Source organism: Dermacentor andersoni, chromosome 3, assembly GCF_023375885.2.
Source record: "Dermacentor andersoni chromosome 3, qqDerAnde1_hic_scaffold, whole genome shotgun sequence".
Taxonomy (NCBI): domain Eukaryota; kingdom Metazoa; phylum Arthropoda; class Arachnida; order Ixodida; family Ixodidae; genus Dermacentor; species Dermacentor andersoni.
Genome location: NC_092816.1, coordinates 9,809,019 through 9,823,240, shown reverse-complemented (window position 1 = coordinate 9,823,240; position 14,222 = coordinate 9,809,019). Strand labels below are relative to the sequence as shown.

Genomic DNA, 14,222 nt, shown 5'->3' with positions numbered 1-14,222 from the left:
CTGACCCCTGTATCACTCTATTAATGCAACTCTGTATGTCCTGAACAAACCGCAAATGGTTAAAATGTGGACATCTCTACAATGGAACCTCTTAAACTTCAGGGTTGGATTTTGTGTATGCTGAATTTCTCATGCAAAGAGGATACAAAAGCATGCCACATAGAAGCTACCTGCTGTGTAATGCAATAGGCTAAAGATATGAACCCCTGCAGATGAGCCCAAGCTGGAGCTACCATAGAATGGTTGTCAAATGTGATAACAAAAAACTGCAAGCCTAAGCTAGGGCTACTATAGAGTAATTGTCAAATGTAATAACGAATTATGAAAAACTACCGGCAAAAAGTGGGGCACAAGCTTTCAGATACTTTTTTCTTGTGCATTTATGTTAAACCCTCAGTGAATCTTGTTAGTTTATGTACTTAACGTTTTCACATATTTTCATGCAGTTGCCTGGATTTATAGCTCACATTGTTAGCTTTTTGTACACCACATGCTGGCACGAACTGTTGTAATTGCACTGTTCAGTGATCACTTTCTTCTTAGAACTACGCAGTTGGTCATCATAACTGGATATCCGCATAGGCAAGGTGCTCCTGGTATACAGTGTGCACTTCATTTATGATGTATCTGCACATAACAGTATCTCGAAAATTTGCCAAGGCTATAATTTGTTGCTTCACCTCATTGTTCATCTTATCAATAATCCCATCTGCATTGGTTTTGGGACTTACCTATTTGTGAACTCTTTTCAGGAGGCAAGGAAGGATTCCAGTGTGGCCACCACCAGTTTGTCTGTGATGGTCGCAGATGTGTTGATCATTCTGGAAAGTGTGATGGCCGTCCTGACTGTGCTGATGGATCTGATGAAAGGAACTGCCCAGGTGTGCCAGGTGGAGGTAATGGGGAACTTCCTGCCTTGATATTTATATTGGGTGGTGTGGGTCTACCACTTAGCTTTGACCTTGTTATCAGTGATGTGTCTGCAATAGTGTGTCCCCTCTGATTTAATGTTTGGTTATATTGCTCTTTGTGCGCTGCATAGTGTCTGATTTTCACATTGCTTTATGGTTACTTGAAATGTCTAGGAAACTTCATCTTGATGAAATGTGTTCTGTGCAAGAAATCCTGATGTAGTTTACTGCCATAGTACGACTAACTTGTGCACTTCAACATTGACAATAGCCTCCTAAACATCATGAAGTCAGTTTATTGTCATGTCATAAAAACACATAAGACTCTGTTAGTATACAATTGTTGCAGGAGGAGCTCCTAAAGCAGTGACTTGATTTTGGATTTGCTTGTTTCTAATGAGCACAACGTGTGTTATCGTTAGAGCAATCAATTGCATTACAGCTAGAATGACCCTCCGAAAAGACTTATGTCCAGTAGTTTGGTGATGTTACCCATCTTTGATAGTGTGAAATTTTTGCATGTTTGTGCTGTGGTTGTTTTTACTGCTTAGTTTGTGCCATTGATCGACTGACTGCCATTTACTACTTTGCCAATGCGTGAAGTCGGCTTATTATTGGTTTTTAGCTCAGCTACTGTGCAGTGCACTAATGTGAGCGGGCACACTGATGGTCTGTTCTTGTGAAACTGGCATGCTTTCTTTGTAGACAAAGTCATGAATGCCTCTAGGAGCCTGTGCAATTCAACAGAGTTTCGTTGTCGTGATGGCACTTGCATTCCTCTGTCACACGTTTGTGATGAAGAGGTAGATTGTAAAGACGGCTCCGATGAGCTTTGTGGTATGTTGCCATCGATGCTTCGCTGTGTGCTGTATGCTTTGCTTTTGCGGTGAAAGGAAGCATGATCATTAAGCATTGCAACAAAATTTCCTCTAGCAATAATTTCCAGCACAAATATATTTTAGGACTGGTCTGAGCTGGGCTTGCCATAGTGTACAAAGGCACACTCTTCAACACACACGCGCACACACATGTGCACGCACATACTATGCTTGGATGAAGTCCAATCATGTCTGTGCTTAATGAGATTACTATGGCTTTATGAGATTACCATTGCTCAATGCATATGTAGGTTCAACATATATGTTCTGATGTAAAATTAATGTAATCTGTGCTACCTGAAGAGCAAAGTCTGAATTCATACTACATAATGCTTTCAATTCTGTTCAACCAGTTCAGTTTCATTCTGGTTCACAGTGCAAAAGCCCTAGCACTGTGAACCAGAATGAAACTGAACTGGTTGAACAGAATTGAAAGCATTATGTAGTAGGAATTCAGACTTTGCTCTTCAGCTAGCACAGATTTTGGAAACATTTCTGCAGGTAGTGCTGGTTTCCTCTACCAAAAATTCACTTGTGCTCTGCATGGGCAGCTGTCTTTTTCTGACGCCAAGGATGTTTCAAGATATGCTGGCACTTGCCTTGTAAAATGTTTTGCTGTAGTCCTGTTTAGCTTAGGATGTTCAGTTATGATATTCTCTTCAAGCAGCAGCATGTGTTTTTGGTAACAGTTTCATTCAGTTGGCATTTACATGGCCTGCACTTAACATTGCAAGATGGCTGAAAGCAGATGCTCTGAGCTCTATGGTTTTCTGTCTGTTGCTGCTGTTATTGCTAAAGACGCATGCTAAAGACACCAGCATGAATATGGAGCATGTAGACGTGTGTGCATTACGTGCACATTTAATGAAGGAGCATATCGGGAAAGTCCTAAACACCTTCAGATGAAAATACACTGCATGTGTGTGTGTGCAGCACTGGGCTCCATGCCATACCTTTCGCAAGAATTTCTGCAGTAGTTATGTCTCTGAAGTTTGCCCTTTGCTTCCTCCAACACCAACCTTAGTGGCATTTGCTATGGCATTCTGTTGCTGAGCATCTCGCACAAGTGCTGCAAACGAGAAAGGAGCATGAAAATTCATGTATTGAGAGCCTTGGGAGCACGTTGGATGCCAGCTGGTCGAAATCAATCTGAAGTATCTAGCATCTCCGAGTCGTGGTGTAGCTCTGATACCTGCTTTATTGCCTTTAAGGCCATCTCCCTCCTCTCACAATTCCCATTACACCACAAATGCTTCATTGTTCTGTCTTGTACAAAGCATCATGCCACAACACATAATTATCCTCTCTTTATTGCCATAACTATAGCTCTTGCTTGTTTGGGTATCCAAAATGGCTGCAGATGATACTGTTGGGTTGAGTGTTCAACCTGCTTTGTTTGCCTAGTCCACTTCTTTATTGCTCCATTTCCTATGACACCTGCTACTTCTCATGAGAGAAGGTCCAGACAGCAGTAGCCTTCGATATGTGGTTCAAAAATTACATACATTGTGCCTTCAACTGTTCAAGAAATTTAGCACACAGTAAATTGCGAGCAACCTCTTGACTGAGTCTGTGGGTCCTCTGTTGTTTTCAGAACAGTAAAAGTAGGGTTATGTGCAGTCTGTTGCAGAACCCCAGTGGCCAGTCAGCCATTGTTGGCAATGGGCAGCTGGCTATTACATGTTGCAATAGGGTGTATGTCGCCACATAGTGCAGTAGTTGCATCAGTTCATTTACAATCTTCAGATGGTTCTGCAGAGCTCTTTCAAAGGTTTTTTTTTTTTCAGTCACTACAAACACAGCTATGGAAAATGATGTCAACACGTCTTGCTTTATTTTACAACATTAACTTCAAGTTGATTTATTTTTCATGCATTCAGAGGATGTGAATGATGCAGCATACCCATGTAAGTTATTTAGGCATACAAAGCATTTGAGCAGCTTATCATAACAGTACAGTTAACATGAGAAATAGCTTTACATGTGTGAATTAAATGGATTAATATGATGACAGGAGAATAAGTTATCCTTCATTGCTGAAGATAAATATGCTTGCATAGTAGTGAGAATAAAGAGCTTCTCATATGATTACTCACAATGGCACTTGCAAGCAACTTTGTTGTTTCATGCATAATAGACAAAGAAAAAGGTTTTGAGAGTAGGAACATGCTTAGCTTTTGGAATTTATTAGCTCCTTGTTTCTCATGGTAGGACTTGCATTCTTGCGTGTTTACTTCAAGTTCTCACAGAACACGATACTTCAGACCTCACCTGTACAATCATTACATTTCGTGCATGTTTAAAGTATTCTTGCTGCTGGGTTGGTTATAAGGTGTCTTGTTGACAATGGTACTTACGAACATTGCATGTTTATTAGTGAATATTTTAGCCGCCAAATGTTGAGATCAGGCACTTGGTGGTTGAAGTCTGGCTTTCGCTACTAATGCAAGTGTCCAGCCAAATACTGAGCGATGCATGCTATTGCCAGTGTAGACAGACACCATAGCTGGAGTGCCCTCCTGTAGAGAAGCATAGATTGCGCAGGTGTGCCAGCAGTCGCAACCTGACGCTCTTGTTTTTCGCACCATGTTCCAGATATTACTCGTGACTGTGAACCCAATCAACTCAAGTGTGACGGAGGAAGAAAGTGTGTTGACTCCTCAAGAAAATGTGATGGTCACTATGATTGTGCTGATCGCACTGATGAAGAAGGTTGCACACCTCATCCTGGAGGGCAACGTAAGGCATAAAAATGCAATCGACACGATTTTCACTTTTTATTTGATATAGCTCAGATCTGAGCATTCCAGTTTACTGAAAGCCTAAAATTTTCTTATGACTCTCTGTTCAGAAGGCCCTCAAAAGTTTAGCATAACTGGTAAAATGGCACTGCTACGATTGTAAACATAATAGTCCTTACCTCAACAGCTGGTATGTGCCCTCTTCCTGTTGCTTCCAGTCTCACTTCACTTGCGTGTGGTAGCAAAGATATGCTTAGCTGGCTGTTCTTGCATTAAAGATCTCTTAACTAGCCACACAGCCATGCAATGCAGACATATCAGGTGTAGCACACAGTTCAAGTATCCTCGTAGGTAATTCTGGACATAAGTTATAATCTATGAAGGTGGCTATGCAGACCTGGACCTCTACCTTGCCATTTATCACTACTGATATGGCTGCTGCTGTGGGCTTGAGGTGATGGCAGCTTGCAGAATTTGTTGAATCAGGCTATGTTTACCCACCTGCCACAATGGCCAACCACTCGCATTGTTTTACTTGTGAGTAGGCTGTCTCTAGTTTGATTTCTAGACATAATTTATTTTGATGGGCCCAGAATGCAAAATTAATGTGCACAAAAATATTGGTGCATGATAGGGACAGATACATCGTGGGTGCCTGAACATGACTTTAGCCACCCTAGCCTTTTCATTTCTCTTTTTGCTTAACTGGCAGCATCTGGAGGAGACTCATTACTTCACTACATTTCTCATGTGATGCTAACATAGTGGCTGCTGTTGTGCATCTATATGCATCAGCGCTACTGTTCATGCATGCAGCTTTGAAATCACAATTATTTACCATTTCGATGAACAGTGTTATTGTTTGTGGGCACGCTTTTATTTTTTAGCAATCGACTAAGTTGCATGCTGTTGCTCATTGTTCCTGGTCCTTTTATTCTCCAATTGCTTTAAACATAACTATTTTTAACCATATCTGTTTTCAAGATGCATAATGGTAGCCTGTCTAACCTTGCTTCCCTTCTATATAATGTCTAGTTACTTTTGCTATCCTTGCTACTGATGCTCAATTTAGCTTACAAAAGTTACAGCCAGGCAAGTCAGTCACCAAGTCATATATAGGTGCTTCACAAAGCGGTGACTTAATTGTTTGTGCACCTAATTTTTGGTTGACACACGCATCATTTAAGACCTGGCAGCTGTCTAGTTTAATAGAGTTCAGTGTGCAGTGTACTTAATTCTAGTGAATAGTGGGTATATGATGATTCCTTTTGTGTAAACACAAGGTCCTACATTGCAGTCACTTTGTTACTTCCTAAGCAGTAGCCAAGTGTTTCACAGAGGCACCAGTACCATGCCACCAGCTTTTTATAATTCCATTACAACACTGTGAACCTTCTATGGTTTGCTGTTTTACATATGTTTGTTTATAGGTTCACATGAGCAAGTACAATATAGCTTGCTCCATCCCTTTTACGTGCTTTGTGCCCTCCACTCTCCTCTTCTGCTGTGGTCCCCCTTCCTTTTTTTTTCTGTGCCACATGCTGAGCAGCGTGCACAACTTAAGTGGCAGTGCTATTTGGCACTTCCATTGCAAAATCATTGCGGTGCAATGGCTTGTTATATTGACCATACAGTGATTCTGATGGCGAGTAGTTTTCCACTGTAAGTAGCGATAAAGGAGACCTTGAAACATACCCACGTGTATGCACACAGTCACACAAAAATAAATCTGTTGCTTTATGTCTCTAAATTGCTGAATGTGCATGTGGGATGCATCTGTGTTCTGCATGAGTCTCAGCATGTCTTGCTTGTTTGACACTGCATGAAGACCGGTAACAAGGCAGAGCTATTACTGCCATGGGTTTGCCTTACAGGGGCACTGACACACAGTAATTTTGTTATTGGAAGTATAGGCCAATCCTATGAAATAAGCAAACTGGTCCAGGTCACCATTCTTGAATATTTAAATAAATGTAGGTAGCACTTGTAGTTCTAATGCTGGACTACAATACGTTCAGTTCTTTTGCAACTGCAGTGAAAATTTGACATTTTATTTTGGTGGCTTTTTGATACTGATTGCACTATGACTAATCTTCGAGCTCAGTGCAGCAACTGTTTGTGCCAAGTGTATACAAAGCCTAATCCAGAGCTGTCTGTCAGCATCACTGTAAGCTCTTTGCTCTTGTGCATCTTGCTTGTGCATGTCGTCCTGAGAGATCAAACCAGGTAGACTGCTTTGTGCATATTTTTGGCTGCTTAAGCTTTCATGGCTATGGGTGAGTGCATGCATGGTTCTATTGCACATGCGAAGTACATGCTGCGTGGCATTTGGGTGGAGTTGCCGCAGCTGGAATTTTGTGGATGCCGCTTTTCCAGCGTTGCCAGCTGTGGATGACTGTGCTGTGGACAAGTTTCGCTGCAGTAATGGCAAGTGCATTGCTCGGGCATTGGTTTGCAATGCAAGGCGAGATTGCACAGACAGCTCTGATGAGAGGAACTGCCGTAAGAGCACTGTCCCTCTCTCTGTTCTTTTGAACTGAGCACAGCACTGCTAGACTGGTTTTGTCACATAAGGGCATAGTCTGGTTTGGGTAAAGCACCCCTTTTTCTAGTCTGCACACCCTTTCCTCTGACTCCTGATTTTCTGGATACTATCTTAGATCTTCACCTGTCTGTCTTCGCACATGAAGGTTCCTGCTCATCATTTTCCAGTCGGGTCCTTGCCGGATAAACAGTGTGCTGCTATACAACATGCCCTATCTTTGTCATTAGAGATTGGCTCCCCGTCTTCAGGAAAACATTAAAGCAGAAATTATCGACCTGCACCGTGGTTGCTTAGTGGCTATAGTGTTGGGCTGCTGAGCACAAGGTCGCGGGAACGAATCCTGGCCAGGGGGGCCGCATTTCAATGGGGGCGAAATGTGAAAACACCTGTGTACTTAGATTTAATTGCACGTTAAAAAACCCCAGGTGATAAAAATTTCTAGAGCCCCCCAGTACAGCGTGCTTCATAATCACATTGTGGTTTTAGCATGTGAAACCCCGTAATTTAACTTTAATTTGAAATTATCAGACTTTTGAACTGAACTGGTGCAATTTCTTTGCATGATGTCTATTCAGTTTATGCTATTTACCATCTATTTCATTCTGTCATTGTTAAGAACTTGTGAAAGTATGAAGTTGTGAGCCACTTGCTGCACTACTGTTGCATGCACATCTCACTCATTCCCTTCAGAGCCACATGCATTCAGAGCCACGAGAAACATTAGCACACAGTGACAGCTTGCATTATAGCCTCACATACATAAATATTATTGCAAACTTTAAAGAGTGCTCAGACATAAACTATGCAGTAGAGCTCAGAAAAAAATACTGTATTTTCCCTGCAGGAAATGCTAGCAACTTAAGAAGCAGGATCCATGAAAATCACTGCTTGAAGCACTGCACTTATGCCCAAAAGCTTAATTCAATGCACATGCATACGGATACCCATAATTGAAAACTTGCTTCGCTTTATCTTTGAAATAGTAATACTATAGCTCTAAAAAGTATACAAATATTATTCATTCTTTGTGCCATGCTGCAAGATTGATGTCTGCTCTACTTTGTCTAGCAAATTTGTCAGCAGGGTGCAATGTGACAAGTCCAAATACATCTTTAACGTGTAGCCATAGTTGACCTCCAGTTCAGAGAGGCTGGGATGCACTGTAACCATTTGTCTACCTCAGTCAGCTTTGAGAGCCGCATGCAAGTTGATTGTTCCTACATGTGAGGCCAGGATCATCATGGCCTTTCATCTGAGCAGATCATACAAAAACAATTCTGGCTTCTTATTGCAGTTCTGCATTGAACATTCAGTTGTTATTCAGAGAATTCATACTTTATTCAAACCTGGTAAAGATTTTTAGTATTAGTATTCAGTCTTTTCTCTGTGCAGGTGCCATTAATTGCCAATAGGGAATGTCGGGAGTGACAGCCAAAGAACTAGTCCTGAACATATTATGTAACCAATGTTGTCCCAAAATGGCATGTTTAAAATATTACGATTTTTGCATTTCATTTGAGAACCACTGCATTATAATTGGCATAACATCCAGTTAAGTTCACAAATGCTTTCTTCTATATGCGAGTGCTCATAGATACAGGGTTGCATCATGAAGTCTAGCAGTGCTGCTTTGTGTGACATAGGTGCTGTGCTTTTGTAGTGTTCCACTGCATTGAGTTGCTTTTCTGCTTCCTGCATCAGTCCTTTTGGTTTGCCTGACATTTAAACTGCCAACTGCAGCTGTTTTCTTTGTTCCTTTTGCTGGCCATGCTACCAGTTTAAGTTCTTACCATTCATACTGCAGCATGCCGGCAGGGGCAATTTAGGTGTCACAATGGCATTTGCATCAAGATGGAAAGGCGCTGCGATGGCTACCATGACTGCCAGGATAGGAGCGATGAACTTGATTGTCGTAAGTGCCTGGGGGCTCACTGGCTCCGCTTGCTGTGGTGGCTCCAAAAACATATTTGTGTATTGTGTGACCTTGGACCAATGCAGATTGTGATCGGGGAAATGCAGGCCTTGAGCACTGTGGCATACTTGCATGTGGAGCAAGTTCTGTATGGTGAACTGGGAAGCTTCAGTCTTGATAAAGCTTTTGGGAATGGTGAACTGCTTGGGCAAGCTTGCTTTGAAGTCATTTGGAAAGCAGCTCTGCAGATTGTTAAAAAAAAGTTTGCTGGCTGGCAGAATAACTGTGTTGAAGGTGATCATGGGTGCTTGGACATATAGAGTGTAGTTATATTTTGACGGACACATCAAATGTCTTCTAATTGAATATGTAGTACTTTCTAAAAATTTCTTCAGGTATATTGAATTGTGCCAATTCTTTTTTTTCTTGGAAGGCTTGAGGAAAGTGGGTGGTAAACAAAGTTTATATTACCATATTACACTTGAGCATGGTTTACACATTTTTCTGCAATCTTGATAGGTGCATTGCTCTCATGGGGCCAAACCACTTCAATTTTTTTCCAGCTGTGCATAAGCATAATCCCCATGATTCCTTTTGTACCAAAAGAGTGACTACTGTTTTCATAATGCATTTACTTGTTCACACGTGCACACGGTGCCTGAAGAGTCCTGAGCACTGATGCTGTCGCTGCTGCTCAGGCTGAGGTTTGATAGCACACTCATAATGCAGTCATCCTCCATTCCATCTAAAGCATAAGATAAGCCTGTGGAGTTCAAAGCGTTTTACAAAAATATCCGAAGACACTGCACAAACTAGGTGAAATCAGGATGTGCGAATGCTCTCTCTTAGATATTTTTCCAAACTTTTTTTACTATTGTGCTTCAATGATGGGGGAGTAGCTGTCAGATGAGTGTAGTCATTACTCAAGTGTATATGGTACTCTAAATATATAATGCTGTTTACAAGTGTAGAAAGGCTTGTCTCAGTTAGGCAGCATTTTTATTGAGTAGAACATTAAAGGCCACCACCAGATGAACAGTGATGACAATAACATACAAGGGTAATGAACGCTGACTACTTTCATGCAGTAAGTACTGTTTATGTGGCAAAGTGTAGGAGTCTAAAAGACTGCTAATGTTGTTAGGGTAATTAAATTAAATACAACTTGATCAACTCCCGCACTTGGTTACCTCCGTCGCAATTTCTCTATGGCACCCGCTAACTTAAAGCTACTTCTGTACAAAACTCTTAATACATCCTAAGCTTGAATATGCCTCTTCTGTCTGGAATCCTGGCTTACATTACTTAACGAATGCAATAGAATATATACAAAATTGCAGCACATGTTTCATTCTATTCTCGGACATCAAGTGCAACATCTATGAAGGTTAATTTAAACCTCCCTCTCCTCTCATCCCATAGGAAGTTAGCACGCTTATCACTGCTGCACAAAATTTATTACCATATTCCGGAATTAAAAAGTGAACTTTTGTCCAAACCTGCATACACGTAACAATATCATCTACACGTAACGTTTCTACTTAACTTTCTACACGTAACAATATCGTCTCTTACTGACCATCACCATAAATTGAGCGTTCCACATTGTCGCACGAACCAATTTTTTCATCCATTTATTCATAAAACTACCGATAAATGGAATCATCAGCCGGCCTCAATTGTTAACATAACCGATACACCTGCTTTTAGAACTACTATTGAAGAATACTTTTGTTAGTCCGCACTTTTTAATTCTAATTTAAAAAACAATTTATTATTGTACCCTGTCATCTGTACATGCTCTGTATTTCGTTCCACTCCCTTCTGTAACACCTTCGGGCCTTGAAGGTACAATAGATAAATAGATAAAACACTCTACTCTGCATTGATTACACGCTTCTGGGAACAGTGCCCAACTTCATATCAGTATATACGAGAGCAGAAAAATTATTGTTGCATGACACCACCAGTGGTATGGCATGGCTTCTGTTGTTCTCTGGTAGCAGGATCATTTTCTGGCACTTCATTTGCACCATCTGCATGCACTTGAACACTGCGACAATGGAACGCAGTCTCACTCTTATTGGACGATAAATTATGCAGTGTGGTGAAAGAACTCGCATGTAGCATATAAAGGCACCTCGCAGCAGCTTCTTCAGCAGAATGGCAAATGCGCTCAGGATATTATCACGTATTTGTAAAATCTGTAACCAAGAAGATATTACGTCCATGTTTCACTCTTGAGAGCCACAGGTCACTACACACCAGCAACAAGAGCATAAGTGGGGAGGCATTAAATGACATTAATATCTTAACAACAGCACCTTGTTGTCACTCGTTGTGAGAACTGCTCCACTATGCCCAGCTGTTGACAAAAGCAGCCAGCAAACATTTATTCAACATGACCCTCCCGCAAGCTCAATCTGCCTTCTGTATGGGTGTAGGACATCATTGTGATGTTCTTGGCATTTGAAAGCACCCTTAATGCTTTAAATTTTAAAACATCTCTCAGTATTTGCACAATAATTTGAACTTCCACATTATCAATTCAACATGCTGAAGGTACTAAACACTATTGCTATTGATCACTTCCCATCGTAGCTTTGCAAAAAACATGTTCATCACTGATGAGTGCCACCAAGGTGATGTTCATATCTGCTCCTTGATTATCATGAGTGTTACAGGACAGTTGAAACACCATCTATGAGGGGAAAATGCCACCCCTAGACATATGGCATGCTGATGGTTTAGCTGTGAGAGGCTCCACTAACAACCTTGACCTCCACAACCATGGGTGCTTGGTTGGTTCTAACATTGTGCATACAGGAAGACAAGAGTAGTATCGTATGTAGTTTAACTTATGATCAACGCCTCAGGGAGGACATTAGATATGAAATGAAGCTGGCATCTGTCAGCTTTTGGGGGCGCCTTGGTTCAAGAGCAGATAGCTATCGCTGTATTGCAAGCAAGCCATCAGCAAGCACTTAAGCAAAGTTAAGCTAGCAGTCATCTGATGAGTAGCCATAACCATAAACATTTGTGAAGCATTCAACTTTTCTAACAGAAGGTGTGAGCAGTTGTTTTAGAGGGCAGTTGTAGGTTTGAGTTCCACAAAGGAAAACATCCAGAATTCAGTGATTCTTTTGCCACTGCACTCATTAGTGTAAAAGCAGCACTCCCTTGCAGTGGATTAAAAACAGTTGCCTTGCAGTGTGCACGCCTTTGTGCACTACAATGTCTGCTGTGCACTTGAAAATACATCTATACACAAATGCTACCGGTCGGTCCCCACAGTGCTCAAAACACAAAAATTGCAAAATATAAATGTTGCATAATAACTCAGTGGTTGACATGTCTAGCTACCAACTGCACATTGACTCAGTAACGAGTTTATTCCTAACTGGTGGTGGTGGAAAGTTGGTGCATAATGTGTTGGTACATGATTTCTTGTTTTGTTCCATTTTTAGTGCTGTTCACTTCCAAACTGTTTCACCGTGTAGTGAGGGTGAGAAGTTAGCATGATGGCAGCATCACAACAGTGGTGGCATGATAATGGAGTAACTATAGTGCCCCCTTAGATATTTTAAGCACTATAGCTTAACATGTGACACAGGCACATCAAACCCACTTAGATCTAACTGCCGTCATAGTAAATGTGGACAAGTGTGAGTGAGCTCATGAATGTGCCCTAATTGTATGAATGAAGCTTCTTTGTTGCTAATGCAACTTTCAAAATCTCGGATAATTGCACACCCTTAATCATGCTTTCTTTTTAAATTTGTTTTTCATCGGTTTTCTTGCACTAAAATCTTGATTTACTGCAGCTATATGTAGGGAATAAGCTTTGGCAGTTGTATGCGACCATTTACATATACTCTGTCAGCCTCATGCTGCAACTCCATTTCTTTGCTGTGGACTTCTATTTTCAATTTGTGCAGAAATAAGAAGCTAACACAAATTGGCTGAAATGGCTTGTTACCACAGTACAATCTTGCGGGACCAGTAGTTCACTTGCTTAACTTTCAACAAATTTCTAAGGCACAGTGAAAATTTGTCTTGGCACCCACTGCGACAGCTCATTGGCTGTTGTCTCATCCTAACCAGGGTAGAATGCAGAAAAATCTGTGTACTTGGGCTGGGGTGCTTCTTAAACTTCAAGTGGGCAGAACAGATGCAGAGCCCTCACAGCCCACTGTGCATCTTTGGGATGTTAAATCATAGTAGTTTATTTTTGTTTGGGGAGTCACTTAATAGCAACTTATGCCCCTGCTACACGGGCACAGTAAGTGGATTAACTTCCTAATGCCTCATTTGCATCCCATTTGCATGATGCCACATGGGTAAATCAAATGACATTTGCCTTAATGCTATTTGTCACCGAAGGTGTTTGCCAGAACTCATTCCACTGAGAAATGCATACTCGATGCCATAGATTGCTCAGTGCAGTTTACTTATTATTTGAAATTACATTGTATTTAGCTGAAAACAAATGTTTCAGTTGTTTAAGCCATACAGCACACATAAACAAGCACATCAAATTTTATATCATGCAAAAAAAACATTAGAAGAGATGCTGCTGCAAGCGGAGTCGTGTGAAATGTTGGCGACTATCATACAAGAAGCATGGTGGAAGGAAAACGATAGAAGGGAGCACATTGCAAGGCAATTGAAGCCAAACCTGTCAGCCCAACACGTGATCGCATGTCAAAGTGTGCAGTTGGTTTGAATGTTCACACTCTGCAGACAGCCACAGCAGAGCAGCTGAACAAGCATGCACTGAATAAATTACTGGCAACCAAGGAGGTTATATACCAACTGGGAACGAAACACGTCAGAAAATCACTATTCTTGCTCTGTTATCTTGGCGCAAGAGGGTCACGTGTTGGGCCACCACTGTGGCTTCACGGAGCATTCACTTGCTAAGGCTGGCTGCGTGACTTAATTCTCCCTCCTATATTTTTCCTTCCTCCATGAGGACAATTTTATTGCCATCGTGCTTCGTCAATTGTAGCATTGTAAAAGACGGCAACAAACTAAAGCTAGCGGCATCATAGTATGCTCATTTCTGCATTCCACTAGCCTTGTAGGCAGATTAAACTTGTAAATGCATGTTTATCTTTTTATTATTAACCTAAAATTGCTTGCTTCAGAAGACCCTGTTAAAGATGTCATTAAATTTGAATGTGTAGCAGCTTCGCCAAAAAAAATGTCATTCAGGAACTTAAAGCTTTAACT

General features: G+C 41.2%; 1 protein-coding gene across 1 annotated transcript in view; it reads left to right on the top strand.

The window, feature by feature from the left end:
- Positions 1 to 14,222, top strand: part of trol (terribly reduced optic lobes) — a 591,503-nt gene that overhangs the window by 308,097 nt on the left and 269,184 nt on the right. The window contains exons 17-21 of the mRNA XM_055065643.2: positions 753 to 896; positions 1,617 to 1,748; positions 4,385 to 4,528; positions 6,907 to 7,032; positions 8,880 to 8,987. Coding sequence (XP_054921618.1) covers positions 753 to 896; positions 1,617 to 1,748; positions 4,385 to 4,528; positions 6,907 to 7,032; positions 8,880 to 8,987 — 654 coding nt within the window. The remainder of the gene's footprint in view (positions 1 to 752; positions 897 to 1,616; positions 1,749 to 4,384; positions 4,529 to 6,906; positions 7,033 to 8,879; positions 8,988 to 14,222) is intronic.